A 23,082-nucleotide genomic window follows, 5' to 3' on the forward strand; every position below is an offset into this window, starting at 1 on the left:
GCTGTGTTTTTTTTAATAGTGTTTTCACTTTTTTCTTCTTTAAAAACTTTTTGCAGCATGTGGGATCATTGTCATATAGGAAAATTCTTCTCCTTCTAATTGTAATGAGACTGGTTCTTGAGACTGGTTGAGACTTGCTTCTATAGTGCCATCTATAAATGTAATCTCCCCTACACTTTTTGCACTCCTGCAACCCTGTGTCAGCACTCTCCCACCTCCAGGTTTCACGATGCAGTCACAGTGGTAGTCCTGGCCCACGCCAAACATGCTGGACTCCATCTGATCCAAACAAATTTATTTTGGTTTCATTTGACCAAAAAAGGTGCTGGACAGTTTCATCTTCTTTGGCAACACTTAATCTTGCAGTTTTGTGCTGATTTGTGAGCAATGGATTTATAATCATTGTGCCAAGTCAGAAGCTCTTGCCACTGCGCCTTCTCTTATTGGTACTCTGGGTCCTCCTGTGCCCCCTAACCACTACTACAGCTGTGTTTTGCCCTCTGTTCAGTAGCCTACTGATGATCTTGTGCCCTCTCCCATCTTTATGGCGTCTCATAATCTGGTTTCTTGTTTAGGCAATTCCTCACCATGTGGATTCAAGTAGCATTAGACACAACACAGGTCAGAAAATCAGATAGTTGGTGTTCACAGGTTTTTTTCATAACTTTATTCAGGTGATTAGTATTAAATGGAAACCACAGGTGTATTAGTTTCTTGTTATAGTGATCACGTGTACTTTTCGAGGTTGTACTTTGAGGCAATTTAATCTGTGTAACTTGTTTATTTTTCATTATAAATAAGATCCCTTCTTTTCTAAAAGTACAGTTACTGTAAGATGATGCAATTGTAAACACAGGGGTGTACTACTGTAATGTACTGTAAATAATCCATGTATACAATATATCACATCTTGTATTGTGATGCAACACATACGTTTTTTAGAATAGTGTAACAAAGACTTCTTCACTATCTGTTCTTCTACTGGTCATAGCATGAAATAATCTACATTTTTGACTTACATAAATCTATTGTCACTGATTGTCAGGGACTCACTGTGCAATACTGAAATTTATCCTGAAGTAGTCGGTTATTTGCATAAAACAGAGCTGTGTACATGTGTGTTTTGTCTGATAAAGCTGCATTGTCTTTGCTTTGTTCTATTTGGTATCTGAAAGAAAGAAACACATTGTAAGTAATGTTGAAGTCATGCTGCCACCTGTGCAATGATCAGCCTGCAGCCTGTCTAACACATTAGTCTGCCACAGTGTGTGTGTGTTTGAGTTGCTCCATCCTGAGCTCTGTCTGTACATCGTAGGTAGAATCTCCTGAGGTACCATTTGATGATGAGGCGTGGCCTCACCAAGAGGGAGAGAGGCTGAATGAAGTCCCAGCCCCACCTTTCTCCTCCCTCTATTCGCAAAGCCACGCCTACTACCAGGTAATCCCGCCTCTGAGCACGTCGCATGACTTCTTCGCTACCAAATACAGTCTTTGTTCATTCGTGAGATGCTGTCGGTTTTCGGTTGTTTCTTGTCCCTGAATTTAAAGATATTTGATATTTGAGCATGCGATTCCCTTTTCCTTCATTAATTCCTTGTGTTTTGTGAGACAATTCTACAGACTAGACTGTAATCTGTGGGAATTGTTGCCATTGAATTTAACAGACATCATGCCTCAATACCTCACAGACACATTCAAGGTGCTATATGTAGTTTTTTTTATCAAGATCAATAAATTGTTAAAAAGACAAGAAACCTCACTTAAAATGACACTTTTCTCCTTTGTACAAATGGAGCAAAACCATCAGAGCTCTCTGAAAGAAAAAAAAAAGATTATTTATATTCTTACAGACAAGCAGCATATCTGAAGAGGAGACAGCAGGGGGGGATGGGACAAGTATGTGATACTTTAGGAAACTATATGATTTAATCTAGAGAAACAATACCAAATTATATAATTATGTTTATGATAATTATACCCAAGATCCTCATTCATTTTACGAAGATTATGCTGACCTTAAAAAATGCTACATGTTGCACCTTTAAGAGATCAGCTCTGCTGCATGCTCACTCTGTGCTTTTATTTAAATAATTTAACATGAATATTTCATCTCCTAAAGTCAGAACCAAAATACTGCTTTAATGCTCTTGTATGCGGTTTTGGTTCTGTGGATGATGCTAATTCAGAGCATGCCAATATTATTGATATGTTTGTGTGACTTTTTGTGACTTTTGTACTGTACACATGGTCTGACATGGGTGTGATGTGGAGGATAACACAAGGAATAGACGTGTGTAATCTTCACTTGCTACTCAGTAAAGCAAAAGCCCAAAAAGAGATAATTGATTTTGGGCCCCACCATAAAGCCTTTCACCCAGCGTTTTACTGACGGTCACATAATAGCTGTTACTTTTGCTTCTGAGTCTTCTGTATGGAGAATGTTCATTAGAAAGAGAGTGCATGAGTGTGGAAAGAGAGCTGAGAGGTTCCTACAGTATGTCATCTTTTCTCAGGTTAGATGTAGTTGCAGTTTCTAAACTGCAGGAGGCAGCAGAAGCCAAAGAGCTTTTGTGTGCAGCACCTCCACAAAATCTGAGTGAGCAGAATGTATCTAAGTGTTTGATTGCAGGCATTGATGGCTGAATGAATGTGAATCATCAGCATAGACAGGAGGGCAATAAAGGGAATAGTAGACTTCATTGTTATCAGTATTGACAAACCTGTTAGACAGTTTGACTGGAGAGCAAATGGAGCCTGTGGTGCAGCAGTGTAATTGACTATCTTTAAATAACTTCACTGACAGAATTGATATTTACTGAAGAAAAGTAAAAAGTCACTTGCTCTTTCTGTATAGCACACAACCAGTAAGAGACACATAGACCACTCAGAGACCTTAGTGGCTCTTAGTCATTAAACTAACACAGATAATTAGGAAGGAAGGAAAAACAGAGAGGACCAGGGAGCGGCAAGAGATGGGATAAAGAGAGAATTACAGGCAGACAGACACAGAGACAGCAGGCAGATTTGTTGCTGGATGTTAATCATCCTGTCAGTCAGCCAAATAACTCCTCCCCAATGAATCCCGCCCCCGTCCTGCTGATGCAGTAATACAAATCTAAGTAAGACCTTTATATATGCAGGACTTGGAGTTTAACAGGTGTCAAGTGATTTCTGCCTCAGTGTGGAGGAGCACCGGGCTGAATGTGCAATCAAACCAGTGACTGTACAGCAAATATGCAAGAAAGAAATAGCATCCAGACGCTTTGATAAACCATTGCAGTTGCGGTTTGGCTCTGCCTTGACAGACACCCAGTGCGATAAAGTCTTTACAGAACAGCATGGACCAAGCTTGACGTCACTGAGAAGCTTATGTAACATAAATGTTTATAAACATAAATGTTTATCTATTATTATTTATTTAGAGTTAAAATATTGCATTTTCTGCATGTTGGCAAGCTATCTAGTTGCACCTGGCCTGCTGTTTCACCTCGTCTGTGTTGGTGCTGAGCCATCAAGTAGAGTGAAATGTCATCAACCGACAAGATAACTGAGCAAGAAATATTCTTATATACTTGGTATTGTCACTCAGGAGATGTGTGACATGGAACAATGATCAGCATTAATCAATAGTGGTTTAATGTACCGTACGCCCCTGTGAACATGTTAGTGTGTACTCTGATACTAGATTCGAAAACAAAAGCTGATGCCTATATTAATTATGACATTTTGTGGGTGTTTCTTTGTGTTGTGCTTCCATTACTTTATGTTCTTTGTTGTTTATGCTGAAAGCAAAATGAGTGTGATGTATGAAATAAACTGTGCTTTATAGCCAGGAAGACAAGGAACAACCTCCCAGGGCTATATGTCTCTTTCTATATGCTCCGTGTTTACCATGTGAGCTATACAAAATGTACCTCAGCAGAATCTAAAAGGGAACTAATGGAAAGGCTGGGAGGGAGCCAAACTGGTTAGGAACCATAGATGGCAGTATAGATCTGGGTGGCATCTGCTTACAGTGCTTATAACTATGGCTGTCAACAGTAAAAAAGCATAATATTTATTGCAGTTTTACTGAGAGTCGTGGTAGAAGTTAAAGATAAGCTAACATAATGTGACAGCAACAAAAAATACAAGATTATGTTTCAGTTTTTAATTTGCCACCAATGTTCAAAATGTGCTTGTTTGGAGTCATTTTTCTACAGACAACAGTCCAGGTTAGATTACAGCCAAACATACACAGTTGGGTTGTTAGTGGGTTACCGTGCCTACAGGGTCAGACTGCCTATAGCCAGCCTCCAAAATAGTTTGTGGGTCAGACCTGGTGGGCCCACAGCCAGGACAGGAGAAGGAGCAAATCATTTGTTAAAAAAAAGTAGTATGTGTATGCTAGGCTATTTATCACTAGCCTGGCCTACCTGTAGCGGATGGAAAGGCAAAGTTGGCTTACTCAGCAGTCAGACATTAAACATGCATGATGTGTGCTTTTATTTAATTGGTCCTGAAATATTAATAAAGCTGGCATTCACTGGCTCTGACATTTGACTGGAGAGAGAGAGAGAGAGAGAGAGAGAGAGAGAGAGAGAGAGAGAGAGAGGAGAGAGGGAGAGAGAGAGAGAGAGAGAGAGCGCGAGAGAAAAACGTGAAAGAGAAAGAGGCACACAAAGGTGGGGCTGGTTGTGATACGGCCAGTGTGTCACTGAGTTGATGTGTCAGCTCACATGTCTGTGGGTTGTACTTTTTGTCAACGTGGCTAACTGCAGACAGACTGACAGTAGAGGGTGACTGGCAGATGCTAATGTTTTTGTGCCAGTTGTAATTTATGCTAGCTGCGATGATAGCTTCTCTGTGTGTTGTGTGTTAGGACTGAGCACAGTATAATGGATGTGTCTATTCTTACTGGCTGTGGGTGGTGCTTGAAGCTCTGGTTGCATCAGTGTAGTGCACTGCAACCATATAGTTTTAACTCTGGATATGTACTGTTTCAGATGGAGTTGGTTTAACAAGAGGGTTGAATCCAACATCTGACAATAAATAATTCAATGTATGTTTTATTTGATCATGGGTTCTGTTTCTGGTGTTTAGCCACATGTAAATGTCTGATATCAGCTCTCAAATTCATTAATATTGCAGTTTTTCAGTCATATATTTATTGCAAATATGGTAGAAATACAGCTTTACATAAATACGGCGTTCTTTGTCTTGTGTCTTGTAGGTCAGAGCTTTGCAGAACAAAAAATGAATGTCATGAAATCCTAATTTACTGCTCTCTGTGTTGTATGTCTTTGCTTATTCTGTCAAAGCATTTTGTAGACTCTGTTTTTAAAAGGTGCTTTATAAATAAAGTTATAATATGAAGTGAAAATGAGAATTTAAAAGGAACTTTGTGAAGTAGGACTATTGAGTATAGTATAATTGTATAATGTTGTCGCACACGGGCCTCTTCCGGAGTCGTGATGAGTCAAGCCAGATTCAGGGGGAAGCTCCTTTTTAAAAAATCCTCAGTCACTCTCACCCACTCTGTTATCACACACGAGGCAGATATCTTCTCAGAAGGTTAATAAGGAGCATAAGAAATCACAGTGACATCTAGGAAAACAACACATTAGTCAGCCAGTACCAGGTGTATTTCAGGACTCTGCAAAACTGTTGCCATAGATACGGTTCCCAAGGAAACACAGGAAGAAGCTGTGACAGGGGTCCCGCTCCACCTGTGGCTAAATCCTCAGGGAGGATACGATAGCTGTTTCGTTAGCAATGGCTAACTGTGCACCCAAGACTCTTGAGAATACCACAGGAAATGGCTCAGATTAGAGAGCTGAAGAGTGCAGATAAGGTCAGTCTGAGTTACATACCTGATGAAGCAAGTTACAAAGCTAATTTAGGTTTTGCCTTAAAGCTTCTAGCAGAAAGCTTCTAGGCCTTTCTGCCATGTTTTGAGGGTGCTGTGAGGGTGCTTGCTGCTGCTCTGGTTGGTCGTCTACTTTTCTCCTCTCCTCTCCTCTCCTCTTCTCTTCTCTCCTCTCCTCTCCTCTCCTCTCCTCTCCTTTCCTCTCCTCTCCTATCCCCTTGTCTTCTCTCTTTTCTTTTTATCTCAGTTGGTGCCCAGCAACAGCCTGTTGTTTTCCATTCTGGAATCATGCTCTATGCCTGTATTTCTGTGTGCTTGTGTGTGTGTTTGTCTGTATGTGTGTGTGTGTGTGTGTGTGTGTGTGTGTGTGTGTGTGTGCGTGTGTGCGTGTGTCTGCGTGAGAGAGAGGGAGCGAGTGAGTGAGAGTGTGTGGGAGAGCTGGGTGCTGCAGTGTCTGGAAACAGCCTCAGGAGAAGATCTCTCTTCTGCGCGCACACACACACACACGCAAATACACACATGTATAAACAACGACCCGATCAACTAGTGCACGCATGTACACACATTAGAAGAAGACCTGCTGGTGCTGTGCTTCTATATCAATTGATGTCAATGGGTGAACATCTTTCTTATTTCACTCTTGCTCCCCTCCACTCACCACCACACACACACACACACACACACACACACACACACACACACACACACACAGAGACTTATCTCATTATCTATCTAACCACAGGCTAGCATTGAGTGTGTTCTTCTGTGGCACTCAGCTGTTTTCTACCTTGTCTCTTCCTCGATCTGCAACAGGCATCATTGCAAATGTTTGTGCGTGCATGCGTGTTTCAGGGTGTGTATGTGTATTTGGAGTAGGGCGGGTTGTATTATGTCATTGGCTGGCTGGGTTGTAGGGGCGTGGCTTCTACCAGTAATGATATCTGACAGTGAGGGAGAGAGAAGCGTCGGGTTGCAGCTCCAATAAAAGACGGGAAAAGACAATTTGCTGAAAGACAGGCAGAGAAAGAGAGAGAGAGAGAGAGAGAGAAAGAGAGAGAGGGTGTGTAAGGGTAGATAGAGAGAGAGACACAGAGAGAGACTGAATAATGTACTGAGAGAGAGACGAGAAGAGAGAGTGAGACTTGGAGCGACATCAGAGATAAAGGAGGGAGGGGAGGAGAAGCACAAAGAGTTGCAGAAGAGTTGCAGAATGATTCCTCCAACCATCCATCTACTTCAGATGCTCTCCTCCTCGCCTGCATCCTTCCACCTCCCTCCCTTCATCCATTCTCCCACCCGTCCATCCCTCCCTTCTTCCTTCCATATTTAATGGGAGAACACATAGTGACTGAGGGGGAGATTGACTGGTCATCTCCTTGGACTATCACTCAGAGAGGAGGAGGAGGAGGAGGAGGGAGGGAGGGAGGAAGAGGTGAGAAAGAGAGAGAAAGAGTGAACTCTCTTAAATAATCAATTCTCATATCCTGCCATTGCCTGGCCCACGCCCCTCACTCTGTCCTCTCTGTGAAGGAGAGGAAGGAGTTAGAGAGAAGAGGATTTTTTGGGGGATTTTACAGATATGTGGATATTGGAGATTTCTCCTGGCTAGAGAGAAGATGGGATGATGGACAAATGGATGGACAACAAAACAGACGGGCAGATGGACTGATGGGCAGATGGATGTACAAAGACCCTGACGGATGGACTGATGCTCCAACTCTGAGAAGACTCTGTCTACCTGCCCCGCACTTTCTACCTCCTCCTCCAGCTCCTCATCATCATCATCATCTCTCCATCTGCCAGCTGCTCTCTCTATCCTGAGGGAGCTGAAGAAGAGAAAAGGGAACGAGATCATTACAAATAGGAATTGAGGAGGAGAAGCTGAAAATATCAGTAATAGCAACCTAATCTTCAGCTGCAACTGGTGAAAGAAGACAGGGAAGAGTTGAACTGTTTATTTGACAACACCTTCAGATCTTGAGAGACTGAAAGAGAGAACGAAGCAACAGAAGAGAGAAACTGGAAGATGAAGCAGTGGAGAAGCGCTCCAACATGAACTCTATCTTGTCTGTCTAAAGGAAGAACAGACATCAGAGACCATGAACTATATTTTCGGCAACAACACCTTGTACCCCCGCAGCGTGCGGGTAGGCGGGGCTTCCGGAGGTCAAGGGGGGGGCCTGGGAGTCAAACAGAAGATGGGACCCAAGCGTGGCTCCTCGGAGGAGCTGGCACCTCCCCACACCTCCTCCCCTTCCAACTCCTCTCCCGCCTCCTCCTCCCCCTCTACGTCCTCCTCTCGCTGGCAGCAGCTCCTTACGTTCTTCTCCAGGAGGAGCGCCTTCACCGACTGTATCACTGCTAGCCAGGTATCACACACACGTCACAGGCTGTGTGTGTGTGTGTGTGTGTGTGCAGTATGCTTGAGGGGTGGTAGGGGATCACGGTGGGAAGCATGTTACTTAAGCTGGGTTTTTGTTGTTGTCTTAGTGTGTGTGTGTGTGTGTGTGTGTACACATGGGGCCGGTCATTACATTAGCAAGACACTCTCTAGTTTCAGTTTCTTAGCCAAAACAGTGAGGCAGGCGGGATTTAAATGGAAGCTGACGCAGCTCCATGTTTGTGGTTGAGATTTTTGATAATGTTGTCATGGAAATGAGAACTGGTTTAGTGTATGAGACCCAGAGAGCTGGTGTGTTGCCATGGTAAAGCCATCATTTAGCTGAGCAGTCTAATGGCACTAGCTGCTTAAGGCACATTGAAATCAAAATTTCACCATGAGATGAGAAGGTGTGTTGTTCACCTGATGAGAGAGGAGTCACTGTCACCAGGGTCCTTTTATTACATTATAAAGATACATGATAATAAATAATTTACAGCTCATTTTAAATAGAATCTGAAAATCAGGTTGCTTTACTGCCTTAAGAAGATATACAGTTCTGTGTTAATGGATTACAGAACAGCCCTGGAGCCTGTTCATGTAGCAAATGATGCTGCACCACAGCTCGTGTGCACTTCCTCACCTTTAACTACATGTTGAGGCTACTGCGCTTATTTAGCTATCAAGTGGAAACCATAAGAATTGTGAATGGTTAGCATGGACTGTGTCTAATGTTAAAAGTAAAGACAGCCTTAAGGATGTTTTAAGAAGGGCTCAGTAGTCTTCTCCTTTTCTATAACACACAATGCACAAGGCCCTAACACTGCAGACCTTCTGCTCACCACAATGGTCACTCTGTAATAGTGAAGTTACCTCAATATGACCTCATTTATATAACTATGTCTGTAACCCTTCATCACTTTATTGTATGTCTCAAAGCAATTAGATGAATGTACACATGATCAATGTGAGGAGTATCATTTTTCACTATGTGACCTGATCATGAGGGATACATCTGTCTAGTGCTGTGGCAGGTGAAATGTGATGCCAGGCTATGATGCCTTACTATAGGTAACTATGATGGGACTGCTGTTAACCCCTTATGTCAAGTATAAACCCAGGCAACTGTTAAGTTTAGTTAGCTGTTCTTTATATCACCACTTTACACATTCTTGGACAAGTGCAGAGATGGCACTATTACAAATATTATTCCATAATAATGCAACGTGAAGCTTTATTTAAATGAGAATGTGTCCATAGCCTACGTGGGTGGTCAAATAAAAGCTAAAACACCAATTACACCAATTTTCAGGAAGCACAGTGTTCACTTGTAAATAACATTGTTGTCGATGTCAGCCAACTAGAGTCATGACACCTGCAAGTTGCATGAATAGGTTAACCAACAACCAAAGCAAATGCTCCCATCCCATGAAAGAGCCAATCAGGAAGGAATGCTACACAGATATGAGGATTTTTACATGGAGCCCCTCTGATGTTCATAGATGCTGCAGCTACTGTCTGCAGCTAACAGTTTTAAGTTCTTAGGCCTCTTACGAGACACCTATCCACTTCCACTCTCCACTTCCATAATGTTATAAAAATTGATTCTGTTGACCATGATTATTTGCATTACCCAAATTCCAATAATTCTTCATAGTGCCCTTTATCTTTTCTGATTCTTAGATTAAAAAGTCTGACATAATCAGTAGCACCTTTTCGTCCCAAAAAACAAGCACTCAGCATTGCACAGAGAAAACATAAATCCCTTTAATGTGGGCATGTTTCATGTTAATCACTTTTTAATGTGCATTTAAAATGTGCGTCTTCTGCTCTTGGAAGAATGTTTGGGGTCTTGCATATTAATATTAGATGATGTCTGTATATTTATGATGCTGTGCCTTGCACTTTACACCTCTGTGAAAAGGAACTGTTTCCTCAGAGGACAAGCTGCCCTGAAGTTTTGGCCCATTAGGAACCTGCTGCTGTGAGATGATGTGACTGGCCATTATTGAGTCCCACCCCAACTCCAGCGGCTGATACAGGATTCCTGCTAACAATGTATTCGTCCTGCTTCAGCTCAATTTCTTCTCAAGGCTCTGGTCAGCGAAAATTCAAGAATAATTCGGTCACACATTTGTGTGCTTTTGCTGAGAGTTTGCATTTGTGATTTCATTTGCGTCAAGTCCCAAGAAACAGCGCTGGGCTTTTGGCATAGTGGCCACAGTCTGCATTGTAACAGCCAGCATCATTTGATGCACACACTGGCCTCAAAACGTTTTCCCTGTATGCATTGGATGGAAAAGAAGCAGTTGTTAAATGGTGAATGCATTTTTCTGAGCATCACAGCCAAGACAGCCCAAAAGGACTCCTTTTATTATCACACAATGATTTATCTGTTGCAATAACATTTGGGAAGTCTAGAAGAGATAATAATATGATTAAATCATTCTATTCCATTCATGTGTGCGGGGAGCCAAACAGGAAGTCAGCCAGCTTGGCCAGAGGAAGTCTCAAATGGACACTCTCAACACGGCCTGTTGTAGAAGGACTCTAATGTGCATGCATGAGGGTTTTGGTGTATGGACCCATGAGCAACTTTCCAAGGAATGAATCAGATGCAATCTTTGAACACAATATTCTGTTCATTTTATCACATACATGACTCAGATTCTAAAAAGTGCAGTCCATTTTCAGTGTAATTTTCACACTCTGAGACACTGGCTCCCTAAAACCTTCACAAATATTTTAGAACAGACAGACTTGTAACAACATCGTCACGCTGCTTTCAAAGACTGAGCATTTTTGATAATACTTTGTTACGGCTACTCAGTTGTTTGAATTACATCATTATGATGTATTTCCTTTTTTAAACTATTGATGACGAATGCAATGCTGTCTGTATTGCATCCAAGCCCACTTTATTGATCTGAATCTCCTGAATGGATGGGGCGCCACTCACAGTGTTTCGACTCCGCAGCACTTTTAAAGTTGTCTGCAGATTTACAGCTCAGCCCATGGAAAAAGTTAACCCCCCCCCTTTTCAGTAATCATATTGGCCTGTGTTTTCCCAAGGTGTTGCCATTTTCCTGTCAAGGGCACTTACTGCATGACTGATAGGCCATTATACCTAAACACACACACATTACTATACGCACACACACAAAGTACTTTATCTCTCTGGACAGCATTTTATTGCAATAACTCTTACTTTCTGGCAATGATGATATTGACACTTTGTGCTATTAGCCCACCAGTCAATCTGTCTGTTTCGATGGCTCCATTGTTGATTTTAGATTATCGGACATGTTAAGCAGCATCAGAGTTTGATTATTTCCATTTAGAGCACAACATATTATGCAAAGTGATTTTGTACCATTTTCTGTGTCTGCTAAAAGCTAAATGCAGAATTAATGTTGCCTGAGGAACTGTGCAGCTTAGCAAAGTGTTTGTCATGTCTTATTCATGTGTTTTAGAGCTCATACTGTATCCTCAGCAGAGTATAGTAATCTCAGTAATCACAGTTAAATGGTTAACCCCACTCCTACCCATTGTTTTTGTTGTAGGCTCAAACAGCGGCCCTCTCTCCCTCTCCCCCAAACCTCCCGTCCCTGTTTGTGTATAATTGATGAGCGGTAAAGCAGAGGTATGAAAGTCATCCTGGCTCTCCTGAAAGAGCTCTAAAAGCCTTAAAGAGGTGTTTAGTGGTCACAGGAAATGGGTGCAAAGAGGGATGGACAGATGGAGGGATAGATACAGAGACACTGAAGGAGAGAATGAGGGATTGATTATGAGTATGAGAGAAATCTGATAGCCTATTAGCCCTAAGTAGGGAATAAGGAATATATCAAGTATATTACTCCTATAGATAGTAAACCATCAGTCAACATAAAGAGCACAAATCAAGTCAGATGATATACTCATATTACTTGTCAATTGATCGGTCATTTTATCAGGATAATACATAAATAAGTAAACATTATAAATCCACCGGATGTTTCTGTAAGAATAAACACTGAATAGCATTTCAGTTTTCATTTTGGCTTTACCACTTCACTATTTCCACAGAAAGCAAAGTAAAAATGTAACATACAGAGGAAGGTTTGTTAAAAGCCCTTACGATTCACCTTTGTACCTCGGAGCACATTCAGCACATGTCAAAAGGTGCAAAACTGTGAGTAACAAATTTGCAGTTTTTGCCAGAAAGAGGTCGGGAAATTGAATTTATACACTGGTCATTTTTAAAACGGAGAACGTGTGGGAGCCGTGTCATTAACACTCTCAACCCATACTGCGAAGTGGGTTTGTACAGCGAAGTTCAACCTACTCTCCCCAACATACACCCCGCTCCTGTAGAGAGTGGCTCATTATCTTTCTGCTGCCCAAGGAAACTTTCCACTCTCCACGCGCCTCGTGGGATACCTCTGTGAATGTGTAGGCTTCTCTTTGTCCTGCTTTTTAGATCTGTTCTGTGGTATCACTGCAGTGCGATAGGTAACAAACACCATATTTAGGTGCGTTTGTCAAGAGTTAAATACTATACCAACCTTTACCTCTACACTATAAAACTTCATTTCAACAGTTTATGGCTCATTATGTTTATATATCGTGTCTGTTCTTGCGTAGGCAGCATGTAATAAGCTGAAGAAAGAGTTGTATTTTTGTGAATCTTCACACCATAACTGCAAATTTTCACCTCCCACTATCTTTCTTTGCGCACTCACAAACTATACATCATTGCCACACAGAAATGGAGCAGTGCTTCAGAGATTGAGTGAGGAGTGAAGGGAAGGAGTATATGCTATGACTGTGTAAACAAGCAAATTTGGGACAAAGAATAAAACAATACTTGTTTTTCTGAAGTCATGAACAGCTCTGAGAGCCTCAGAAGGATGGTACAAGAGGTAAAATGTGTATATAAGGAAGCTTTTTAAAAAAAAATTCTGTCTGTACACCATAGAACTGATGTTGATGCTCATTCTTGTTTAGTGTTCCTCTGCTGCTCTGCTTTTGCCTCACATCATATGGGAATAAATATTTGAACAACTTGAAGGTTAAAAGCAATGACTTGGAAACATTAACGTGTTCAGACTTGTTGGAGACCCTCAGGGCACTGTGACTGATGTGTACAGCTGTCTTAGGTTGATCCTGATCAGCTGTTACATGTGAACATACTTGTTGTGTGATGCTTGTAATCATGAAGTGAACATTTGTTGTGTAACAATGTTCATTTAGTTCCTTTGAAATTAATTAATAATTTCCTAAAACTGAACAAGAGGTCCTGACACTACATTGCTGATAGTTTGGTGGTGATGTCACAGAGGGTGCAGCTAATGCAAATGTTTACAACCTGGACCACCGTTGCCCATGGAAACCGCTGAGCTCCTCCTCTGATGCTGGCCAACATTGCAGGCAGCATCAGCTGTTGTCATGGTGATGCTGCTATGCTGATCACCGAGCAGAGCGTGGCATGTGTGTGAGTGTGTGTGAGTTAGAGAGAAAGAAAAAGAGAAGATGAGTGTGTAAAACCTTAAAGGCTTAACATACTCTCTTGTTCGTGTGCTCACTCTCACACACAGAAACACACACACACACACACACACACACACACACAAACATACACACATATATGCATTGTGTTGTAGCAGTGAGTAGTGCATTAGATGTGTGGTGCTCCACAATGTGTTAGGTGTTGCGTCACCTTCTGTGTGTGGGATGAAGCTTGCATATGAGCTCTCTCTCCCACACACACACACACACACACACACACACGCATACATGTCAATACACACACTCTCTCCTCCCTCTCTGTCAGTCTCCCACCTCCAGCCTGTTCTCTGTCTATGCTGATATAATCAACGCAGCTGACCACGAGCAATCACTTAATATGACCAATGACTAATGAGGCTGAACACAACATAATGACAGCTCCATCTATTCTGCTGTAATTAGTATGGAATGGTTTGACACTACTGAAGGCTTGACCTACTCACTGTTGCCACATGTTAACTTCATAACTGCATACAAAAGGAAATGTGATGGTGATGTGATTTACATATTATTGCTGCTGCAGAGTCACATTTTTACCTTACAGCGATGATGTCTGCTTCTATGATATTGCCAGGCAGATTGATATTAGTAGTGTTGCAATTACCATTAGTGTATAATTTTAATTGGGGGAGCTATTGGGGGAGTTGTACAGATGATACAAAACTTACTTGACCTGTATTCATTGTGCCTCCTCGCGGGTGTTTTGTTTCTTAATTAAAATTACAGTTTAATGAAATTTAAGTCTGTTGCATCTTGTTACACAGATGAACATATCACACTACCGGTGGTTTAAGGAGTAGGGAGCTTGCCACGGGTAAGGTTAAGAGTGTAACAGACCATCCAGGAAAAGTTGTACCATGACATGATGGATCTTTAATATGGCTGTAAAATAAAAAAGTATTCTGTGCTAAATTTCTTGAGCGAGCAGTGGAGTGGCTGTGGAGCAGGCTTTAATGAGGAAGACTCTAGTTACAAATGAAAGAGCTCAAGATACAGTTTGGATTAGTGGTTGTATGGTGGAATTATTTCCTTGTGTCACTTAGAGCAAAAACAATGAATGAAATGAAACAGCAGCTACTTGGATATTGTTATTTGTTTTAGTAAATTTTTCACACTAAAATTTAAAAAATTAAATCTGTGGATTTGATGATCTCCTTTGTTATATATAATAGGTTTTAAAGAACGTAATTTGAATAAATCAGCTTGAAAATTGTAATTGGTATGTTAATCTATTTTCTGATTACTTTAGACAAAAGGATACATTAACAATGAATGACAGATATCTTTTGGAGCCTTTAATCTATAGCTGATAGTGGAGAAGTAGAAAGGAAACAAGGGGGGGAGGGTATGTGACCTGCAACAAGGGTCCCCAGGGGGAGTCAAGCTAGGGGTGTTACAATGACGTCTTCAGCTTTTTTCTTTTGTCAAATCAATGATCCATAATACATAAATATTCAGTTTGAGAAGCTGCAATGATGAAAAATGATGAAAAGCTTTTGAAGCTCTAATGAAAATAATTGCTTTTGCCCTGTTGTTATCATTGTGATTCATTTTGTACTGCTTGTGTTTCCTTGGATGTGGGCTTGTGGATGACCTATAGTAATCGCAGCTCCTTAAATGTCCTTAAATCTAAATCATCTGCCTTAAAAACAGTCGAGGAGGAATTGATCTCAAGACTGACAGACACACTAGACACTTCGATAGAGACAGAAAAAAACAGACTTGTAAACTTATCTGTAACAATATATCATCAACAGAGAATACCATTTCCGCAGTATTACTTCACTCTGAGTCTTTGGCTCACAGTTGGAGAGAGGATCAGCCAGTCTAGCCACCAGAGTACAAGATAGGGTTTCACCAGAGACGACATGAGACAGAGGGTGACACAGATAGACTGGGGAAGAGAGAGTATTGTGGTCTGAACACAACAGTGAATGAGCCATTTAGTTACTGTTGAACCGAGTGCTCTGACTAGAGGAAGTGATCTTTCCCAACAGCTCCACGGGTAAGATCACTTCCTGAGTTCAACAATCGGTGTGAGAGGAGGAAGTTTACCTGAGACCTTCTCCATAGCAAGCCCTTCTTATAGTATTATAGTATTTGGAATAATAAGGGATACTACAACAAACAAATGCTACAGAGATTGTTTCTTTGTTTTGAACTTGTGCTTCACATTATCATAAAACTACACTTCTGACTCATCACCTCAAATGATGAAGAGGGCTGCAACTCAGGGTACATCATATTCGTCATGAGCTTTGGAGCCGTAATGGGCCTCATACGTGTTGGGTGAGAACCATTACATAACAAATATATTATGTATAAGTCGTCTTTTAGAAACTTGCACACCAAAAAGATTTATGACAGACTATGAAAACATTTTGACTTAGAACAAACAAAGAATCCATCACACTATTTCGATCACTTATATTCGCATTTTGGCCCTCAAACCTGATTAAAAGTCAGCAGACCAAAGTGTTCTTAATAAAATGAGTACTAATGAACAACAACATGCGTCATAATGGGCATTGAAAACATCACTTAGAACCTGTATCTCTTTCATGTTTGCCCACACAGACAGCAAGAGCATGTCCTCTAAAACGTCAATGGCACTCAACGGTTCTCTTTATTCTGCATTAATATGGAAATTGAATGCACTTAAGCATCCATTTGCAAAATCAGACTTTCAGTATTGTAGGCAAACATTCTTCAATTTGAAGACTGATCATGCTGTGTAGTTTGAGGTAGGGGTAGTATTAATGGGTCCATGAGAAGCTCTGGAGCCTTATGTAGTTGGATGTACATCATGTTGTCACAACCTTTCATGTGAGAACCCAGAACAGGTTCTATCTCTCAAATGAGACACTGTGGATTCAGGACAGTCCCCAAAATAAATGACAAATCAACACATTCAGTTTATTGCTCTGTTAAAACATGCCCTAATTCTCAACCAAAATACTCTTCAGTCCTACACAGCATTAAACATCTTGTTTAACAATGGCCAGCTGCTTCCAGTATACAAGTTCAGGCAAGCCGAGTGTAGACGGTTTGTCCCACATGGTGGAGACACAAACTGAGCTTAAAAAATTAGTCAGTATTGGACTTAGCGCCCCAAAATATGATGATAAATAATGGTGCTGAGTCTCATAAGATGAAGGTACATCAGGGCTGTTTTCTGCGTGTTTTGTTGCAGATAAGCTGAAATCTTAACATGTTAAATAGTTCTGTACCTATCAGTCATATTTGTCAATAAAACATACCATGTGGATTAGCATAGCACAGCTATAATTTACATTACATTATTTTCAGTCATATTTGTCAATAAACAGATTACTTTTGAATGTTGATTTGTGTTCTGGTGCTGCCTTTCACAGAATACTATAACCTCCCACTTCAAAACAACTCCCTGTTGTAATTATGACAGAGTAAATTAATACTGATCTCTTCTGCGATGTTGTGTGTGGCTGCTGGTGTGATATATGATAATGAAGATCTCAAGCTGTAGCCTCACATGTCTTATCACCCACTGGACCATGTAGACCTCAGCTTTTTCTTTTTTTCAGTTTTCATGAAATCAGTGTACTTTCAACCATATCATAATGGAGTTGTATTTTAAACATTCAAAGCAGAGAAATATAAATTACTGACAATACTTTAATACTTTGCTCTGCACTTTGCTAAAACCACACAGTCAACTAAGCACACAACAGCAGCTTCACATGATCTGAGTCCATAATAACTTGACTGGATTGGATATTCTCAACACATGGATTTAACCCCCTTCTCCTTTGTGTGCTTGTCCTTTACCTCCTTTGTTATCTGTTATAAGAGTCTGCTGGACATTAATGCAGCATGCAGTGCTGTATGTGTGATGTCAAACATGCTGTCAATTAATGCTGTTTATATCAGATCGATGATAATAACTCAATAATGATGAAGGAGCAGTACTGTAGAGCAGCATCGTCATGTTGGCGAGTGTGCTCCAGTCTTTTCTCAGCCCTCCATTTGTCTGTGGAGTCTGAGGCCCCCTGCTGGTAACATTTAGAATCACAATAGTGTGTGAAAGCAGACAGTGTAGTCAGAAGGAAACCTGGTTATTGGATTTAAAATATATATATGCATATGGATTTAATTTTTTTTATTATTATTATTATTTCAATGAGTTGTATAATGTGTTAGGCAAGTCTTTTGTGCAAATCACTGGATGGGAGGCAAACCAAGATACCAGCATACATGTTCACTCCATTCTTTTGTACCATTTGTTACATTAGTGGGACTGTATTGTCAAGCAGAATATGGATAACTAATTGTTTTGATGTATTGTGTCATTAAGCAAGGCACTCAGGAAACAGCAATGGAGAATGTGGTTCATTTACCTTCAATTTAGAAAGGTTTGTTTAAATGTGATATTTTGATGCTTATCATCTCTCTGAGTCAAATTGACCTGTAGAGAAAAACATGTCCGTGTACAGCAAACTAATTGAAATTAATTATACTAATTATATGAAGTAGAGAATGTGTTATGGTCAACAAATGAGGATGTTTTTCCTTTTCAAACTTGATCATGGGGTCATTCTGACCTAGTATATAATAGACAGATTTGGTTAATGCCAAAGTAACATGACACGATTGTAGTCCTCATATTCCACTTCCACACGCTGACAGCTTTTGGAGATAGCTGACAAAAGCCTCAAATCAGAGGCAAATTGGTGCTCGTTCGCTATGTGTGAAATATTCAAAGACATGATCTGAGTGACTCACCAATACATTGCAGATGCCCAAAAGGTATCAATCATGCTAAGTATCTGGACCTGTCGAGGAGTCTATAAATGCTGTAGGGCAAAATGGACTGTAATTGGCAAGGCATGGAGTGAAGGGAAACCTGGGGGAGGAGCTGTAACACTTGCAATATAACAATATCAACAAACATGGCTACAAGAAAAGTTCCACAGCCTGCTTTGACCCAAGCAATGGAGTGCTCACATAGGAAGTTATGGATGCATAGGGATGCCATACTTATCTTTAGCTCCTTATCTGGTTTCAAGCATATAGTGGGCCTGAAAACCCTCAACCTATTTGCAAAAAATGTCAAATGCATTTTCTACCACTCTCTGTGCCCTAGAGAGATAATAGTTTAGTACCCTTTGACTGTGGTCCATCTGCATGAATGAGGTCATGCCTTAAAGGACATGCATCATGACCCACAAACATGTATGACATCATTATGTTGGAGTTAGGCAAAGTCTCAGAGGTGGAGGAAAGTTCAGTTGGCCCTGGCCAACTTAACTTGGGTACTCACACTTGCGTAGATGAGCTCATAGTTTGTATCCACAGCAGCCATAATTATCACAGAGAACCTGTCATTGTAATTAAGGTAAAGGCTTCCACTTTTTGCTGAAGGTTTTATGTGGATGTGTTTTCCATGGAGCGCACCAAAACAATGTGGAAATTGCCATTTCAATTCAAAGTCCTGGACTACAGTTAATTGTGTCCAGCAGTAGAAGAAAAAAAGTTAAGGATAGGAGTTAAACTTCATTTAGTACATGATTCTTACATTTGCTACACATGGTAAAATAAGACATTTCGCAGGTGGGAATTAGTAGTAATTACATAAAAGTGTCAATAATAGCAGTGTCCCCTTTCAAACATTGTAGGTTAAGATATTGGCCATGTTGCTTAACAGACCATATTGTGTGTGTTTAGCCTAATGTGTGGTGGATAGACCTTCAGGATGTATGTAACCTAAAGGACTTGAATGTTTCATCTATATTAGAAATAAGATCATTGCAAAATATACAGAATATACAATCAATGTGTTATGTTATTTTGATATGTCTCTGACAGACTCGCCTGTTGCCAAAAACCACAGGATCAAAGATAGACGCTGTCTCAGGGATATTGCCATTCTCATTTTGGTGTGCTGGTGGTTATGAGGTGTACGACCATCCCTAGCAAGAAATGAAACTCCTCTGCTGCCATGCACAGCAGTTCCCTCAAACCCAGTCTTATCATGGATCTATTTGTAAGTAGGGGCGAGGGTTAAGTTAATAGTTTTAAAACAAAAATTGTCTGTAGTCGTGGTTGGAATTGTGACACTAAGGGTTGTAAATGGGAAGCAAACAGCAGTCTCCTGTTGCACAGTCCACTGTTTGTAATTGAGGAAATTTGTCAAGTTATCTTGATGTCATCTGAACTGCGCCACATCTCTGGGACATAATTACTGTAACTGTTAGATAGCATCTGTCAGTCAAACGTAACTATAGGTTTTTGGGCGACTGAGATTAACACCTATTATGTTGTTTTTCTTGGAAGGACAGTCATGGTAGACTAATTTGAGTAATTCTTCCTTGCAATTTGGAATAGGGGTGGCGGTAGATAAAAGTAAAGCTTGACATGGTGTGTGGGCACGTCGCCAGTCTCACCACTCAGACATTTCATACATAACAGGCATTTTTTCTTCATGTTTTATGTTTGTCACTCCTTTTGTGTGAATAACACACTCATGCCAGACACTAGAAATTAACTGACAGATCATAGAAGTGGTTTTGACTCAAACAATTAAAGTATTTTAAAATGAAAGTCTCCTAACACAGAGATCATTCATTCCCTAGTCATTTCATCTCTTGTCTTCAGCTACATCTCTGCCCCATCCCTGCATTTTCAATTCTCAGCAGCTCCCCCCTTCCCAATACCCCTCCTCCCCTTCCTACCCTACCTTCTAGCAATATATTAGTGCTGGCTTCATTTAGCACTGTGATGCTGGCAGCCTATTCTCCTTGCTCATCCTCTACCAACTGAGCGCTTAGCCTGCAGCGCTAGCAGCACTTTACACAGGGAAAACACACCCACTAACACACTGGGCGGCTATTACAGCTTTTCTCTCATCTCAACCACCCTCGTCCTCTCTTCATCTCTTTGTGCTCTCCACATGGGTGCTGCTTTTTAATGTTCCTCATCTGTCTCTTTATCAGCCTCTCTCTCTCTCCCTCTCTCTCTCTCTGGTTGGTTTCGGGCAAGTTGTGGCATATATTAGCTGACATTATAGAGGCTTGGACCCCTTAGCCATAGCTGTTGCTCTTAGCTGTTCTGTCTTAAATACCAGCTGTTGGCAGCCACAAGCTGTATGTCATTTATTATAAAGCATACCAGCCAATCTCTAATCATTCTGCACGTAAGTTTAATGCTGAAGTGTCAATATAATACTATATTACAAATATGACATTTGAGTAGTTAATCTACTGCTATTGATAATGCAATGACATAATTATTTCTTATCATTATCATCTATAGTAACCAGTAGCTCATTTACATAGTTAGAAGTGTTGACCAAGGACCTATACAAGGACTGATGAAAACTCGGTTCAGTGCACCAGTGACTGAATCTAGTGAACTTTCTTCCTCTCTATCATGAACAGAATTTCTCATTCCCATAGATGTGATCAATTCGTATCTTACCTAGTCTGTGTTTGTGTTTGTAGAGACAGTTTGCAGTAGATTGATATCTGCCTGTACACAACAAACATTAATCTGAAACTCCCTCCAAGGAAGTAGGCCAACGCATAGAGACACACACACACACACACACAAACGCACAGCAGCTTTTCATACACTCTATTCCAGCTGACCCAGCCTGCCTTGTAATGCTTTAAAAGAAAAAGACAAAGGTTGATGGAAGGGAGCGCTCTCCACCAATCACAGCTCTGGATTCATTGTTCACACACAAACTGTCTGAGCTCTGAGTGTTATATTACTATCCCTACTCGCCTATCGATTAGTCATGCCTGGCTGCTGTCATGTGCAGGAGTCCAGGGAAGCCCCTAATTGGCCAGTCCAGGAAAGAGAGGGAGAGAGAGAGAGGGAGAGAGAGAGAGAGAGGGATAGTTGTAGAGAAAGTGGGATAGACACTGAGAGAGAGAGGCAGCACAGAGGGATGAGAAAGGCTGAGAAAGAGAATTGTGCATGGAGATGTGGACTAATATAATATCATGATAACACAAAGGCAAAGATGAAGAAAAAAGACAAAGACAAGCAAATTTTACTCTTTGACTTCGATGCTCTCTGAACTCTTTAACTGGAAAAATATGTCAAACATGTACTCATAGGGATCTGAGTACAGTTCCCGTTTTACTCTCTTTGCTTTTCTTTTGGAATATAAAAACCACACTATATCATCTACCGAGCGGCCGTGACTTCGGAGACAAAGCCGGGGAGTACAACAACATAGAGGATAATATGAATTAAACTGAATGACTGACCGCTGGAGTGGAGCTTAATCATAGAATGTGAAAGAGAAATCTTCCATTGGAGCGTATGAACTGACATACAGAAACAGAAACACCATGAGAGAAAGCAGGACTGAAAAGAAGCTCAACTCATCCAAGTGGTCCTGCTGCTTCTCCACGTAACCGCACCTTTGATCTCACCACTGACCCTGAAACCCATAATGATGGTGAGAGGGTTAATCTTCTACCGGGAGACAGCCAAGAGGAGAGGTGTTACATCCTGCTAAAAAGAAGATGCTTTTGAGGAGTTTAGTTAAGGTTCACATCCACAAGGAAGAAGAAACAGAGTCTACAAGGGATGTATTGTATTTATGATATTCCACTCACACTCATCTTGACACACTGAGGCATACAAATATACAAGCAGAGAGAGAGAGAGAGAGGGAGGAAGAGCAGGAATACAGACTTGGCACTGGACACAGCGGAGGATTGGTTGCTCTGGAAAGGCATGACCTAAATTATGTGGACACAAGTGATTCTAAGGAACAACTCCCTTTTGTCATGTCTGTAAAGGAGACGATGCGGTGAGAGGAAGATAAAAAGATAGACGAAAGAAGACAGGAGGATCTCTCTGTAACGTTTTGTATTTTTATATCGCCGTAGCTATGACCACTTATTTCCACAGCCATGAGTTCTGTTGTAGCCCCAAGAAGCCTAGCAGTGGCTCTAGTAAGAGCAAATCCAGCAAAGGGAAGGCCAAGTCAGGCAAGGGCCACTCTCACTCAAAGCATAACCAGAATTTGCTGCAAATACAGTCGCCAAATCAGCAAATGCAACCTTCCCCGCTGCACTCTCCAAACCACCACCCTCATTCACCGAAACACGGCTGCCATTCGCCAAAACATCTGCTTCTTTCCCCTTCTCCAAGCTACTACCACATAGCACCGTCATCTCCAAGTCATCAGCTGGCTCCTCCGTCACCAACTTACCATCTGGCTCCGCAATCACCAAATCACCTGTTGCACTCACCAAGCCACCACCAGATCCACTTATCGCCAAGCCATCATCAGCTGCAGCATCATTCT

At 41.1% G+C, this 23,082-nt stretch overlaps 1 protein-coding gene across 1 annotated transcript in view; it reads left to right on the forward strand.

Annotated features, from left to right (window-relative positions):
- Positions 1 to 23,082, forward strand: part of LOC128362404 (disks large homolog 1-like) — a 110,656-nt gene that overhangs the window by 38,710 nt on the left and 48,864 nt on the right. Inside the window, exon 6 of the mRNA XM_053323149.1 lies at positions 1,316 to 1,438. Coding sequence (XP_053179124.1) covers positions 1,316 to 1,438 — 123 coding nt within the window. The remainder of the gene's footprint in view (positions 1 to 1,315; positions 1,439 to 23,082) is intronic.

Source organism: Scomber japonicus, chromosome 7, assembly GCF_027409825.1.
Source record: "Scomber japonicus isolate fScoJap1 chromosome 7, fScoJap1.pri, whole genome shotgun sequence".
NCBI classification, from domain to species: domain Eukaryota; kingdom Metazoa; phylum Chordata; class Actinopteri; order Scombriformes; family Scombridae; genus Scomber; species Scomber japonicus.